The sequence below is a fragment of the Littorina saxatilis genome, unplaced genomic scaffold (assembly GCF_037325665.1).
Source record: "Littorina saxatilis isolate snail1 unplaced genomic scaffold, US_GU_Lsax_2.0 scaffold_2571, whole genome shotgun sequence".
Classification (NCBI taxonomy): domain Eukaryota; kingdom Metazoa; phylum Mollusca; class Gastropoda; order Littorinimorpha; family Littorinidae; genus Littorina; species Littorina saxatilis.
In genome coordinates this window covers 1-15,000 of record NW_027128345.1, presented here as the reverse complement: position 1 = coordinate 15,000, position 15,000 = coordinate 1, and the positions used below count along the sequence as shown (strand labels likewise).

Here is a 15,000-nt window from a genome sequence, read left to right as displayed (position 1 = left end):
TACAAGGTTAAAGAAGTCAGAGACAAATGATTTGATTTTTAAACAGTGTTTTAGCCAGTTCTGTACCGAGTTTCCTTCCCATCAACGAATATACACTGATGGGTCCAAAGCTGAAAGTAAAGTGGCATCAGCTTCTGTCACTGGCCCTAAACTCGATAGGGCCTTTTCGGCCCGTCTTCCGGATGACAGTTCTGTATTTTCTGCAGAGTTGAAAGCTTTACAGCTAGCTCTGAAACAGGTATATCAGTCAAAAAAGAAAGACTTCCTGATTCTGTCGGATTCCCTATCGGCTCTTACCGCCGTGAAGAGAACTCAGCTAGATCACCCACTGTTGGTCGAAATCCAAGAGCTACATGCATCTCTGATTGAAGAAGGCAAAAGGATTGTGTTTGCATGGGTGCCATCCCATGTTGGAATTAGAGGCAACTCTGCAGCTGATCAAGCTGCTAAAGAAGCCAGAGAAAGACTCATCACTGACAAACACACAAAGCATTCAGATTTCAGAACTCGCACCAACATGTACATAAAGTACCTATGGCAGAGTGAATGGGACGAATGTGAAGGAAATAAACTTCATAAGATCGTCCCCCAGCTGTCGGACAGCCTACCCCAATGTCGCCTCAACAGGAAAGAAGAGACAGTTCTCTGTCGCTTACACATTGGGCACAGTCACATTACACATTCGTATCTGCTGAAAGGTGAAGATCCACCATACTGTTTTGGATGTGACGAACCATGGACATTAGAACATGTTCTCACAAAATGTGTAGACGTTCAAGAATTTCGAGACAAACACTACAATGCGGAAACACTGAAGGTTTTATTCCGGGATGTTCCCCCGGACAAGATTTTTAACTTTTTAAAAGAGATCAAGATTTTTTACAAGATTTAAAGTACCAGAAGTGAAAATTATTAATTTTTAGAACCTTCTTTTACAGTGATAGATTTGAATGTAAATAGTCTGAAACGTAGAACTTGCCATATGAAGGGAAAAGAAAATAACTGCATCGGTCTCGAATAGCAGCTAGCATCTGCTGAAGAGACATTAAACCCCAAAAACCAAAAACCAACCTCAACCATAACCTATCATCACATAAACATAACCTATCATCCTTCAGCAATAGCATCCTGTGTTCTCAAACATCCTCTATTCACTCTTTCCAGTGCCGCAAAGGCATCAAATCGCCCACCGACTTTGAGTGGATGAAGCAGTCACGCTTCTACTTCATGGAGGACACAGACAAGACCATTATTTCCATCACAGATGTAGACTTCATCTACCAGAACGAGTTCCTTGGCTGCACGGAGCGACTCGTCATCACCCCTCTCACTGACAGGTTGGTCTTACTAGTCTTCAAACCGTTGGGGCTCAGGGAGGTGGTGTCTATGTGGAATTATAGCATTTGCAGCTGTGGACTAGAGGACCAGACCACTGAACACATCCTCCAGCGATGCACCATCCTTGAGAGTCTGAGAAAAATCGTGTGGCCAACTGCAGTCTCCCTTCACTGCAAGCTGTACGGAGGAAAGGAAGACCTGGAGAAGACGGCATCATTCGTCTCGCTGTCCGGGCTGACAGTATAACTAGTGTGATCGACAAGAAGAAGAAGAAGAAGAAGAAGAATTATAGCACTAAGTCTTGGTTGGGAAATTTTCAGGGGAAACATCAAGGGCAAAAATGTTTCCATAATGACGTTTGTCTCGCTGACTCTGGCATCATTCGCAATGGGAAAACAGGTCCCTGCCAGACTCGTTTTACATGACCTCAGTCACATGAACTGTGGTGAACGATAGTGTTATGTCATGTGTGCTATCTCATACGTTTGCTGGATAATATAGCATTAAGGACTGGGTGGCCGAGTGGTAACGCACTTGCGCTCGGAAGCGAGAGGTTGCGAGTTCGACCCTGGGTCAGGGCGTTAGCAATTTTCTCCCCCCCTTTCCTAACCTAGGTGGTGGGTTCAAGTGCTAGTCTTTCGGATGAGACAAAAAACCGAGGTCCCTTCGTGTACACTACATTGGGGTGTGCACGTTAAAGATCCCACGATTGACAAAAGGGTCTTTCCTGGCAAAATTGTATAGGCATAGATAAAAATAAATTCCACCAAATTACCCGTGTGACTTGGAATAATAGGCCGTGAAAAGTAGGATATGCGCCGAAATGGCTGCGATCTGCTGGTCGATGTGAATGCGTGATGTATTGTGTAAAAAAATTCCATCTTACACGGCATAAATAGATCCCTGCGCCTTGAGTCCGAGTCTGGAGATACGCGCGCGATATAAGGCTTCATATATATAAGTTTGGTCAGATTTTTTTTCCGAAAACGGAGTATGTCTGCCTTTAAAAGTTAAAGGGGGAGGGGGGAGGCCATATACGTTAAACCCAACTACTTCAAAAATCAACGAGTGCACGCAGGAGTTGCAGCTCAAGAACGAAAACAAAAGAAGAAGGTTATGGTACGAGTAAAGAGATTAGCTGAAGAAGATACACGAGGCCCACAACTTGCTTGCTTCTTGAACTCTTAAGGCCCTAAGAAACATACTGATTGAAGCCCAAATTCATAACATTTATATCTTCTCCATCTTTTGCATTGAAATCAAAAGAACTGGCTACGTCCCAGATGTTTATGTAAAACTGTGTTAAACTCAACAGTCACAAAGTCACTACAGAGGAACCTTTGCTAAAGGACCCTCTATGTTGCGACGTCCTCTAATATACGACCTCATTTTCTCATGCGTTTTCTTCATAGCGAGACTAAAGTTACGACTCCCTCTCCTTTAAAACCTAAATTTCTTAGATTTTAGAAGATCTTAAAACACAGGTTTAACCCCCATTTTACCCCCCGCGGGTTAGGGGGAGTCCCATATTGGTTGGGACGAGAAAGAATTTACCCGATGCTACCCAGCATGTCGTAAGAGGCGACTAACGGTTCTGTTTCTCCTTTTACCCTTGTTAAGTGTTTCTTGTATAGAATATAGTCAATGTTTGTAAAGATTTTAGTCAAGCAGTATGTAAGAAATGTTACGTCCTTTGTACTGGAAACTTGCATTCTCCCAGTAAGGTCATATGTTGTACTACGTTGCAAGCCCCTGGAGCAATTTTTTTATTAGTGCTTTTGTGAACAAGAAACAATTAACAAGTGGCTCTATCCCATCTCCCCCCTTTCCCCTATCCCATCTCTCCCTTCCCCCGTCGCGATATAACCTTGAATGGTTGAAAACGACGTTAAACACCAAATAAAGAAAGAAAGAAAGAAAGAAACCCCCATTTTACAACTCCCCCTCCTTTAAGACATACATTTCTCAGAGTCTAGGTCTCAAAATAGAAGTACCACTGTGTTTTTACTTACCAAAATCCTCCCCCATTCGCCGCAGATGCTACATCACACTGGCCCAGGCACTGGGGATGTCCATGGGAGGAGCCCCGGCCGGCCCGGCAGGTACAGGCAAGACAGAGACCGTCAAGGACATGGGGCGCTGTCTGGGCAAGTATGTCGTCGTCTTCAACTGCTCCGACCAGATGGACTTCAGAGGACTCGGCCGCATCTACAAAGGTAATGGTTGCAGTCATCACAGCTAGGTTATAACAATGAGGCTATTTATATGGCGCAAATACTAAATTAGTTCTAAGCCTCGCAAAACATACATATATAAAAAAAAATCTGTACAAAATTCCAAATCTAATAATAATACACATCAAAATAGACTTAGAATACACTTTACAAAGTTTTAACCCACATAACGCCAAGTCATTATTAAAACATGAGTATGTTTTGATAAAAACAATGTATTGATTAACGTGTTGAGAAGACATTTTAGGTCCAGTGTTTCGAGTTGGAGATTGAGATCATTCTGTGTGTAAAAGTGAATAGTTCATATAAAGAGTGATATAATAATAATACGTGGACATTTTCAAGTGCCTAATCTATGGCTCTAGGCCCTTTACAAAAGAACATGTACAGAATAAAACAATTAAATGAACAACCTACATAAGACAATTAACCATACGGACAAAAATCACCACATGTACTGTTCACACAATATTCATATATGCTATACACACTATACAGACATTATTTGTTGGTTTCATGCAGTGGCCTTTGGCACTTTTAGGGATAGCGCATTTAGTTTTCATCAGAAGCACATTAAACTAGATAGACGTGTGGTTTTCATCAATATGCGTGGATCCTGTTTACTCTATTTTGTAGACAAGTGACCATAAAATGCTGAAACAATGTTTTTCAAACGTTACTTTTTCATTTGCTTTTCGTCTAGTTTGGTATTGAATACTTAAATATTTTCATCTTTTTTCAGGTCTGGCCCAGTCAGGCTCGTGGGGCTGTTTCGATGAGTTCAACAGAATTGAGCTTCCTGTGCTGTCAGTGGCTGCTCAGCAGATCGCCATTGTGCTCGCCTGCAAGAAGGAACGCAAGAAGCAGTTTGTCTTCACTGACGGAGACATTGTGGACATGAACACAGAGTTTGGTATCTTCCTGACCATGGTGAGTCCTATACGCAAACGTAATGATGATTCGTGTATGTGTATGCTATTCTCAAAAAGATTGTTATATTTATTTCTCATTCCAAGACATGACGTGTGTGTATGTGTGTGTGTGTGTGTGTGTCTTTCTGTCTCTCATGAGAGTGGAATGCAGAGTTTCACAATCAGCCCGTCGTTTCTTCCTCTGTTCTTTTGAGTAATTTGGAGATAAAAGAGAGCGTGCGAATGTTTGTACGTATTGGCCATATGGGACCATACACTTTTCTTTGCTGCAGGCTATTCGTTCGCCCATGAATTGATATGTCATGTAAAAAAAATAATTGCCTGAGTGATCAGACTGAAACAGCTCACCACACATTCTGTATAAACAGAGCAATCACAAAGCGTTCTTCTTATACTCTTTCAAAATTTGACAAGAAAAATTCAACGCCATCATTATATCTTCGACTGTCTTTTGGGGTTACAAAATGGTCATACACGTAAAAAAATAACTCGTGCAAAAACACATGAATCTGCCCATGAACGCAGAAGAAGAATAACAATAAGAAGAAGACAAAGAAGGGGCTACAACCTTTTCCTAGCTGGAAACAAACTGTCTCTTACTCCTTCAAACTTTGTCAATATCTTGCACGCTTTCATTCTCTCCCCAGAACCCCGGCTACGCTGGTCGCCAGGAGCTGCCAGAAAACCTGAAGATCAACTTCCGTACCGTGGCCATGATGGTGCCAGACAGACAGATCATCATCCGTGTCAAGCTGGCCGCTGTCGGTTTCATCGAAAACATCGTCCTTGCCAGGAAGTTCTTCACCCTCTACAAACTCTGCGAGGAACAGCTGACCAAACAGGTTTGTTTGTTTTGTGATTTGTGTGGCATTTTGCAAACGAGTAGCCACACGATCCTGAGATAAGTTCATTATCTGTTTCATAAGTGTCTGTGTGTCTGTCTACTTCAAAGATCTTTGGGTCGACGTACTAGTAAATGTAACGTTTTGTTTTGTCAAAAATAAACGTTCCAACAACCTATCATTCTTGGTATTTTTACATTTAGTCAAGTTTTGACTAAATGTTTTAACATAGAGGGGGGAATCGAGACGAGGGTCGTGGTGTATGTGTGTGTGTATGCGTGTGTGTGTGTAGAGCGATTCAGAGTAAACTACTAGACCGATCTTTATGAAATTTGACATGAGAGTTCCTGGGTATGATATCCCCGGACGTTTTTTGTTTTTTTTCGATAAATGTCTTTGATGACGTCATATCCGGCTTTTTGTAAAAGTTGAGGCGGCACTGTCACACCCTCATTGTTCAATCAAATTGATTGAAATTGTGGCCAAGCAATCTTCGACAAAGGCCGGACTTCGGTATTGCATTTCAGCTTGGTGGCTTAAAAATTAATTAATGACTTTGGTCATTAAAAATCTGAAAATTGTAAAAGAAATAATTTTTGTATAAAACGATCCAAATTTACGTTCATCTTATTCTTCATCATTTTCTGATTCCAAAAACATATAAATATGGATTAAAAACAAGCTCTGAAAATTAAAAAAATTAAAAATTATGATAAAAATTAAATTTTCGAAATCAATTTAAAAACACTTTCATCTTATTCCTTGTCGGTTCCTGATTCCAAAAACATATAGATATGATATGTTTGGATTAAAACACGCTCAGAAAGTTAAAACGAAGAGAGGTACAGTAAAGCGTGCTATGAAGCACAGCGCAACCGCTACCGCGCCAAACAGGCTCGTCACTTTCACTGCCTTTTGCACTAGCGGCGGACTACGTTCAATTTCATTCTGTGAGTTCCACAGCTTGACTAAATGTAGTAATTTCGCCTTACGCGACTTGGTTTTTGTTTGGTCAAAGCGGGTTCTGAAGAAAATAGGAAAGGGTGGAGAAAAGTTTCTTAGAACTTATACGTCTTCTGTCCAAGTCGATCTAATGATCCTTGACTGTTTTAGATCGTATCAGCTTCTCTGTCCCAACACTGTCTCTCCCTGAGTGAACCTCTAGCAGTTATGAGTGACGTGACATGCGATTTCTTTCTTTCTACCATTCTCTGTGGATAGTTGACGTTTTTATGTGTAAGAATGTTTTCACTTCTTACGATCGGAAATCAACTGTTCAGTTTGACTTGTGAAGTCTGCAATATAGGGTATTTGAGCTTCCAAACATTTGGGTATTTCGATCACACACGTCACATTCCTCTCTCCTTAGGTTCACTACGACTTCGGCCTGCGCAACATCCTGTCCGTGCTGCGAACCCTGGGAACAGTCAAGCGTCAGAACCCCGAAGACACGGAGCAGACGATCGTGATGCGTGTCCTGCGGGACATGAACCTCTCCAAGCTGGTGGACCAGGACGAACCGCTCTTCCTCTCGCTCATCAACGATCTGTTCCCCGGAATTACGCTGGACAAGGCAGGCTACCCCGAGCTGGAGGGGTCCATTCAGAGGAACGTGGAAGCTGCCAAGCTCGTCAACCACCCTGCATGGACGCTCAAACTGGTGCAGGTAAGGGAACGGTGATTAGTTATCACGAGAAAATAACTGAATTACTTTATTTTTTGTTTTTCATCAGTCACATGAATGATGACAATGACTGCAGTCTCATCCAAATTTTAAAAATGGATTGGATGTGTCTTCAAACCGTGGTTTCACTGAAGCTCTTTTGCCACCTGTATGTCTTAATGAAGGTTTAAACTGAAACAGAGGCAGCTGTATACATGTATGTGTCTAAGCAACAGGCATTCTTGTCAGATGATAGGGAATCACTGGCAAGGAAATATCACCTTTGTCTCTACAGGTGTCACTAAAAATGTTGAAACTAGGGCGCAAGTTTAGTGCATCCCTGCTGCATTTATCTACCTGAACATGGTTGACAGGCAGTTGTCACTAAACATTTTGAAACAAGGGTGCAAGTTTAGTGCATTCCTGCCGCATTTATCTGCCTAAAAAAATGGTTGACAGGCCGGTTTAATTGCACAAAAGACAATGTTCCATTTTAATGTTCCTGTTTTAGTGTTTGTTACTGTTATCGATAACATCTTAGAGGACTTGTAGACGCTTGAAGAGATTGCTAATCGTAAACATTGACTAAACTTACTCATATCCGTTGCTGGGATTCATGCTACATTGTTGATTTCGCCACGCAGCTGTTCGAGACCCAGCGTGTGCGCCACGGCATGATGGCACTGGGACCCTCAGGGGCGGGAAAGACATGCTGCATCCAGATGCTGATGAAGGCCATGACCGATACCAGTGATCCACACAAGGAGTGGCGCATGAACCCCAAGGCCATCACAGCGCCACAGATGTTTGGCCGTCTGGACGTGGCCACCAATGACTGGACTGACGGCATCTTCTCCACGCTCTGGAGACGTACCACTAGAGTCAAGAAAGGTAAGGCATTTCTTCTGGTGGTGTCGGTTTGGGTAGAACATAGGTTCACCGTGAGCATCTTTCTTTCACAATCGACTACTCGCAATTAGTTACGCTGATAGTGATTTGAGAAATGTTTAAGAGTTAAGAGGTTATATCGTGATTAAGAAAGGTAAGCTGTGTGCTGGGTTGGGAAAAATGGGTTTGCCATTAGCATCTTTCTTCCACCTTCGGCTTGTAGCAATTTTTTTGATGGTAGCGATGAACAAGGGTTCAGAAACGTATGCTGCTTTGACAGCAAATAGGTTTGCCATGAATTACCGTTTTTTAGTATCTGTGTTTTACCATATCATTGCACTCAAGAATAGTAAGCTGTGTACTGATTTAGGTAGACAACAGATTTGCCATCGCTGAGCTTTTTTCAGCATTAGTTTGCAGTCATGCCCTTTGATGATCATTCTTAAACAATGCCTTGCAGACGGGGATTCGCTGGTAATCAAGAAATGTCAGCCAGGCTGCAGTTGACTGAAATGCATTGACTTCATGTCAGTCAAATTACAGTTAGAACTTGTTTTCAAGGTAGCTTTCCTGGGATCAGCTCAGTCACGCGGCCAGCAACATGACCAGCAGCTCTTGAATATCATACCTCCTTTTTGCATACCACCTTAGTACACAGTCTTATTCAGCACATTCCAGTCCAACCAATTGTTGAGATTTAGTTCAAGAGCATTGCTGAGTTCAGTGACTCCCATAACAGCAGGAATGTCATCTCTAGAATTAAGTTAACACTGTATAGGTGTTGCATTGTAACACTGTAATGATGGCTACCCTCTCTGGTGTATTAACGATTGTCATTCCCACCCTCAGGAGAGCACATCTGGCTGGTGCTGGACGGTCCAGTGGACGCCATCTGGATTGAGAACCTCAACTCTGTGCTAGACGACAACAAGACCCTGACTCTGGCCAACGGTGATCGTATCCCCATGGCTCCCAACTGCAAGATCATCTTCGAGCCACACAACATCGATAACGCCTCCCCTGCAACAGTGTCACGTAACGGCATGGTTTACATGAGCAGCTCTGGTCTCGACTGGAAGCCCATCCTTCAGGTCAGTTCGTAGGAACAAATGTTCAAATAACGCGTGTTAGTGTACTGAAATCCCCCAATTCCACATTTTCATGCACACATGTGCACATGCAGTTATGTGTACTCTGCAATGAAGATTTGCAGGAGCATCTACATACACCGCAATCAGTTATTCCCACTGAGGACAACTGGATTCAGGTACAAGGAGGACTTTGTGGAAAGAAAAGCAATTGTCACTGGGTTTTGTTATCTGAAAATATGTTGTTTTTGTCAATCGTGTGACTGCCCTTAAAGGTTAGCAGGAACATGCATAACCAGTGTTTCTGGCTTGAACACATTCTTATTTGTAAGAGCACGAATATTTTAACTGTGTTTCTTAGTGTGATGGGTCAGATGACTCACACAACAAAAACAAAAATGTGTGTCTGTTTTTTTCCCCCGTGTTCTTTTTTTATGAGTCCGAGTCTGAGTCCATTTAATCATGCAGGTTTTGATCTTTTAAATTATAATATCATACAATGCATGACCATCAAACAGCTCTGTACATGTGTTTGTTTTTGATGTTGCAGGGGTGGCTGAACCACCGTCCGTTGACCGAGCACGATGTAATCATGACATTATTTGAAGAATCCTTCCCACACATCCTGCGCTTCGCCGTGCAGAACCTGATCTTCAAGATGGACATGCTGGAAGCCTTCATCATCAGTCAGGTATGTGTACAGCGGAACCCCCTTGTTAAGACCCCCAATTTAAGACTCCCTCCTTTATAAGACCCTGTTTTCTTAGACCCCTTCTATATGTGTCTGTCTATATGTCTGTCTGCCTGTCTGTCTGCATGTCTGTCAGTCTGTTTCTCTGTCTTTCTGTTTCTTTGTCTCTTTGTCTCCCTCTGTTCTTTCTTTTCCTCCCCACCCCTCTCTCTGTGTCTTAAGAGCTTTTGTCTCGGTGTTTTTGTGTACTATCGTGCGTGTCCTAAAACAAAAAACAATAATGCCAGATTACAAAGAAAGCTCCAAGGCTTCTGCGTTTTTCACACACGCATGTTTAACGTGCACCTGAAAGCGGCACACCTCTATCCCTCTTCTCCTTGTAGCATGCATGTTTAACGTGCACCTGAAAGCGGCACACCTCTATCCCTCTTCTCCTTGTAGCATGCATGTTTAACGTGCACCTGAAAGCGGCACACCTCTATCCCTCTTCTCCTTGTAGCCCAGCACGAGTGTCTTAATTTTCCGCGGTAATCCACCCACACATTTATTTTGGTTTAAAGAAAATGTGTCCAGTTGCAATACCTTGGATTATGTACATGTGTAATTTTTGGATCCGTAGGTAACCAAGTGTACAAAACACTCGAATTACTTTTGGGTGGCAAAAAGGAGTGACCTTGGGCTGATTCAATAGCCCTATACAAATTTGTTGTATGAACTCAAAGGTTTGCAAGAACGTGACAGGAGGCAACAGCAGTCAAACCTTATCACAAGCAGCTCTCTAAAACCCGCAGCCCTAAGACGTTTTGGTCATTACTTGACTGAATGTAAAAAAAAACCACTGTGCTGAAATTAGACAACTCTGCCAAGCAGCTGTTATAACAAGGGGACTACTGCGTAACACGTACTTAAGCATAATCCTCTTATTAGCGGATCCTCTGAATTTCTTCACCAGGCCACCAAGCTGATGACAGGCCTTATCCCAGTGAAGGACGACAAAGACCACAACCAGATGTCTCGCGAGCACTACGAGCATCTCTACGTCTTCACGTGCATGTGGAGCGTGGGCGCCTTCCTGGAGCTGGATGACCGCGCCAAGATGGAGGAGTTCATCAGATCGTCGGATGACTTCAAGCTGGACCTGCCTGTCATCCCGTCTGACTCTGACGCCACCATGTTTGACTACTATGTGGACAATGATGGTTGGTTGATTTGACTTTGTGTGTTGTGTGTTTATGTTTAGGTCTGTCAATGTCTTGTTGTCTTTTTCTACCTCTATCTATCTGTCCTTATGTCTGTCTGTCTCTCTTTGTCTGTCTGTCTACGCTAGCTGTCTACCCGGATAATGAAATGTTGAAAATGAGAAAAAATGAAATAAAATAAAAACTTACAATGTGCAAGCAAATGGCAGTACTGGAACGAGCGATTGAAGCCGTACATCTAACCGGATGATAAAGTGTTGAAATTAAGGAAAAAATGAAATAAAATAAAATCTCACAATGTGCAGGCACATGGCAGCACTGGAACGAGCGCGTCAAGCCGTACATCTACCCGACGGACCACGAGCCCGAGTACACCTCCATCCTGGTGCCCAACGTGGACAACGTGAGGACCGAGTTCCTCATCGACACCATCGCCAAGCAGAACAAGGCCGTGCTGCTCATCGGTGAGCAGGGTACGGCCAAGACCGTCATGATCAACGGCTACATGGGACAGTACAACCCCGAGTACCACCTCAGCGAGAGCGTCAACTTCTCTTCCGCCACCACTCCTTACATGTTCCAGGTGGGTGTTGAACACCGCAAATGGATTCCCTTATCCCCTGAAAGCAGTGTACGACTGCCTAAGTGGCGGGGTAAAAACGGTCATACACGTCAAAACCCGCTCGTGCAAAAAACACGAGTGTACGTGGGAGTTACAGCCCATGAACGCAAGAGAAGATGAAGAACTAGAAGGATTCCCCTAGTGTCCTTATAGCCCTCAATGATTTGATAACATCTTGTGTACAGGCAATTGGCAGCGCTCGATCGAACGAGCTTGATTATTTTCAGTTACCTAAGCTCATTGAGTTCAGTCCTGCTTTGTTCTAACCCTTGAACGTTCGCACGGACAAAGCTTTACCTGCCCACCCCTTTCAGTCTCGTTTTGTTCTTCTCCCTTAATAGTAAAAGAAGACCAAGCTAACAGGATAGTTTACACGTCCACAACTTATATTGTCTAAAATGTCAGCCCTTCCATTTCAATAGGACATAGTATTGGACTGCTAAAGCTGTTTTTAACATGTCTGCATTGTACCTGACTTTCTCAAGCTATGATGTAATGTTTGCTAAAAGTATGAAGTCCGTAATGATGAAAGAGGCAGTGTTATTTGGGCTGGATTGGGGAGAATGTCGGGGGTGATGATATGTCTTCATTTTGCAATATGAGTGTTTATCATCTGATTAACCGAAAACATTTGAGTGAAGTAAGAGCAAGGTTTCTGCAATCCACAACTCTATCCCTCTTTGCTGTTTCTCCAGAGGACCATCGAGAGCTACGTGGACAAGCGTGTGGGCAGCATGTACGGCCCTCCTGCCGGCAAGAAGATGACAGTCTTCATCGACGACATCAACATGCCTGTCATCAACGAGTGGGGCGACCAGGTGGCCAACGAGATCGTCAGACAGCTGATGGAGACCAGCGGGTTCTACAGTCTGGAGAAGCCCGGAGACTTCACCACCATTGCTGATGTGCAGGTGATTATGTTCACAGTTTATGGATGGTTTGTTTCGTACTTACGTGTTAGTAAATCGTGGATGGTTTGTTTCGTACTGTGTTGGTGGGTATTGGTGGGTGATAGTAGTTCGTGGATATAACCACAGTCTGGAGAAACCCGGAGACTTCACCTCAATTGCTGACGTGCAGGAGATAATGTTCACAGTTTATGGAGGGTTTGTTTCGTACTTAGGTGTTTGTAAATCGTGGATGGTTTGTTTCGTACTGTGTTGGTGGGTATTGGTGGGTGTTAGTAGTTCGTGGATATAACCACAGTCTGGAGAAACCCGAAGACTTCACCTCAATTGCTGACGTGCAGGAGATAATGTTCACAGTTTATGGATGGTTTGTTTTGTACTTAGGTGTTAGTAAATCGTGGATGGTTTGTTTCGTACAGTGTTGGTGTGTATTGGTGGGTGTTAGTAATTCGTGGATGGTTTGTTTCGTACAGTGTTGGTGTGTATTGGTGGGTGTTAGTAATTCGTGGATGGTTTGTTTCGTACAGTGTTGGTGTGTATTGGTGGGTGTTAGTAATTCGTGGATGGTTTGTTTCGTACAGTGTTGGTGTGTATTGGTGGGTGTTAGTAATTCGTGGATGGTTTGTTTCGTACAGTGTTGGTGTGTATTGGTGGGTGTTAGTCATTCGTGGAAAACCATTGAAATATATCAGCTCCATGCGGTTGTTGAAGAGCAGCGGGGGAGGGGGGGGATATATTGTATCAGACTTCTTTGAGAGTAACACGATGCCATTTGATCTATGGATGGTATTCTGCATAACATTGTAAAGTACATGTGTGTTTGTGTTTGAAAGCCTAACAAATCGGAATTTTTCAACGTAAAATCGGAATTCCTGATTCTATACTACCTCCATTATCTACATAGACGCGACAAAGGGTATACTTCTCACAAATGCAACAGACATATCAACCCTCTGATTTCATTCTGTCACCAGTTCCTGGCTGCCATGATTCAGCCTGGAGGCGGTCGTAACGACATCCCTCAGCGTCTGAAACGACAGTTCGTCATCTTCAACTGCACTCTGCCCTCCAACACTTCCATCGACAAGATCTTCTCCGTCATCGGTCAAGGTCACTTCTGCAAGGAACGCGGCTTCAAGGATGACGTCATCGCACTGGTCAAACGCCTAGTGCCCATCACACGTCGCCTCTGGCAACTCACCAAGGTGAGAAACTGGTGAAGCAAATTTCGACACCGCAGACACAACAGCAATGTTTAATACATTTTTCATTCTTGTCCATGTCAAAAGTAAGTGTTAATTTTCTGTGCCACAGGTTAATATTTCACTCTCATGTACAGTCAAACATACAGATACCAAGTGTGTTATATAAATCTTATTGTTTTATTGATTAAAAGGGCACGCTATAACGTCTTCCTAAACATTACAAAAAACGAAAAGAAAAAAAAGAAACTGATGAAGCAAATATGGTCTGAATGATGCTTCGTTGACAAAGCCCAAGATGCTGCAAATGATTTCATCCTTGCCGGGTCATGAATTATTGTTGAAGTGAAGTGTTTTTTTGTTGGTCAGTTTCATTCATGAGAAAGGAGACGCCAAACTAGCTGTCAAAGACCCCATTGGACACATTAATGTTCTTCGTCGCAACTTTCTGTACCTACAGTTCAGTTCTCATTTAGACCGGCACGGTTAGCCTAGTGGTAAGGCGTCCGCCCCGTGATAGGGAGGTCATGGGTTCGAACCCCGGCCGGGTCATACCAAAGACTTTAAAATTGGCAACCTAGTGGCTGCTCCGCCTAGCGTCTGGCATTATGGGGTTAGTGCTAGGACTGGTTGGCCCGGTGTCAGAATAATGTGACTGGGTGAGACATGAATCCTGTGCTGCGACTTCTGTCTTGTGTGTGGCGCACGTTCAATGTCAAAGCAGCACCGCCCTGATATGGCCCTTCGTGGTCGGCTGGGCGTTAAGCAAACAAACAAACAAACAAACAAACAGTTCTCATTTTCATTCGCTGGTTCTTTAATGGATCAAAAGGCTGTCCACTGTTATCAAATGAATAGACATCTTCAACTTCCGTGATTGGGCACACGCTAGCTGGGCAAGCTACCCAGTGTTTGCCATGAGAGTACGTGGTTCCCCTGTCATATCTGAGAGAGGAAACACTTCCTGCACCGGGGTCAGTGACCGGTCAGTGACCGACTTTAACTGAGTGAAAATATGTGTGCTCTGTGTGTGCGGCCAGATCAAAGGCATTGTGATAGCTGGGTGGCCTTGTTTATAGACACGACCTTCTTCCCAGGGGTCAATGACCCAGTTTTTGCCATGAGAGGTGGTTCCCCTGTCATATCTGAGAGAGGAAACACTTCCTGCACCGGGGTCAGTGACCGGTCAGTGACCGAGTTTAACAGAGTGGAAATCTGTGTGTGCGGCCAGATCAAAGGCAGGGCAGTACCTAGTAGCTGAAACATGCATTATCACAAGTTGTTTGACTGGTACTCAAGCGGTCTCTTTGATTTTTTTCGTATTTCATACACGGATTAGGCGCTTCGTTATACAAGACGCAGGGGTCGAACTCGAGGAAAAAAGTCGCGCCTT

The 15,000-nt window shown here is 43.5% G+C and overlaps 1 protein-coding gene across 1 annotated transcript; it reads left to right on the top strand.

Annotated features, from left to right (window-relative positions):
• Positions 1-1,164: 1,164 nt before the first annotated feature.
• On the top strand, positions 1,165-13,610 carry LOC138956705 (dynein axonemal heavy chain 5-like; the record flags this gene model as incomplete). Its single annotated transcript, XM_070327994.1, has 12 exons — positions 1,165-1,337; positions 3,376-3,554; positions 4,315-4,502; positions 5,152-5,346; positions 6,716-7,012; positions 7,654-7,900; positions 8,747-8,988; positions 9,536-9,676; positions 10,629-10,875; positions 11,181-11,458; positions 12,193-12,408; positions 13,380-13,610. Coding segments are annotated over 12 exons (2,634 nt in total), but the record flags the coding sequence as incomplete, so codon positions are not given.
• Positions 13,611-15,000: the final 1,390 nt, after the last annotated feature.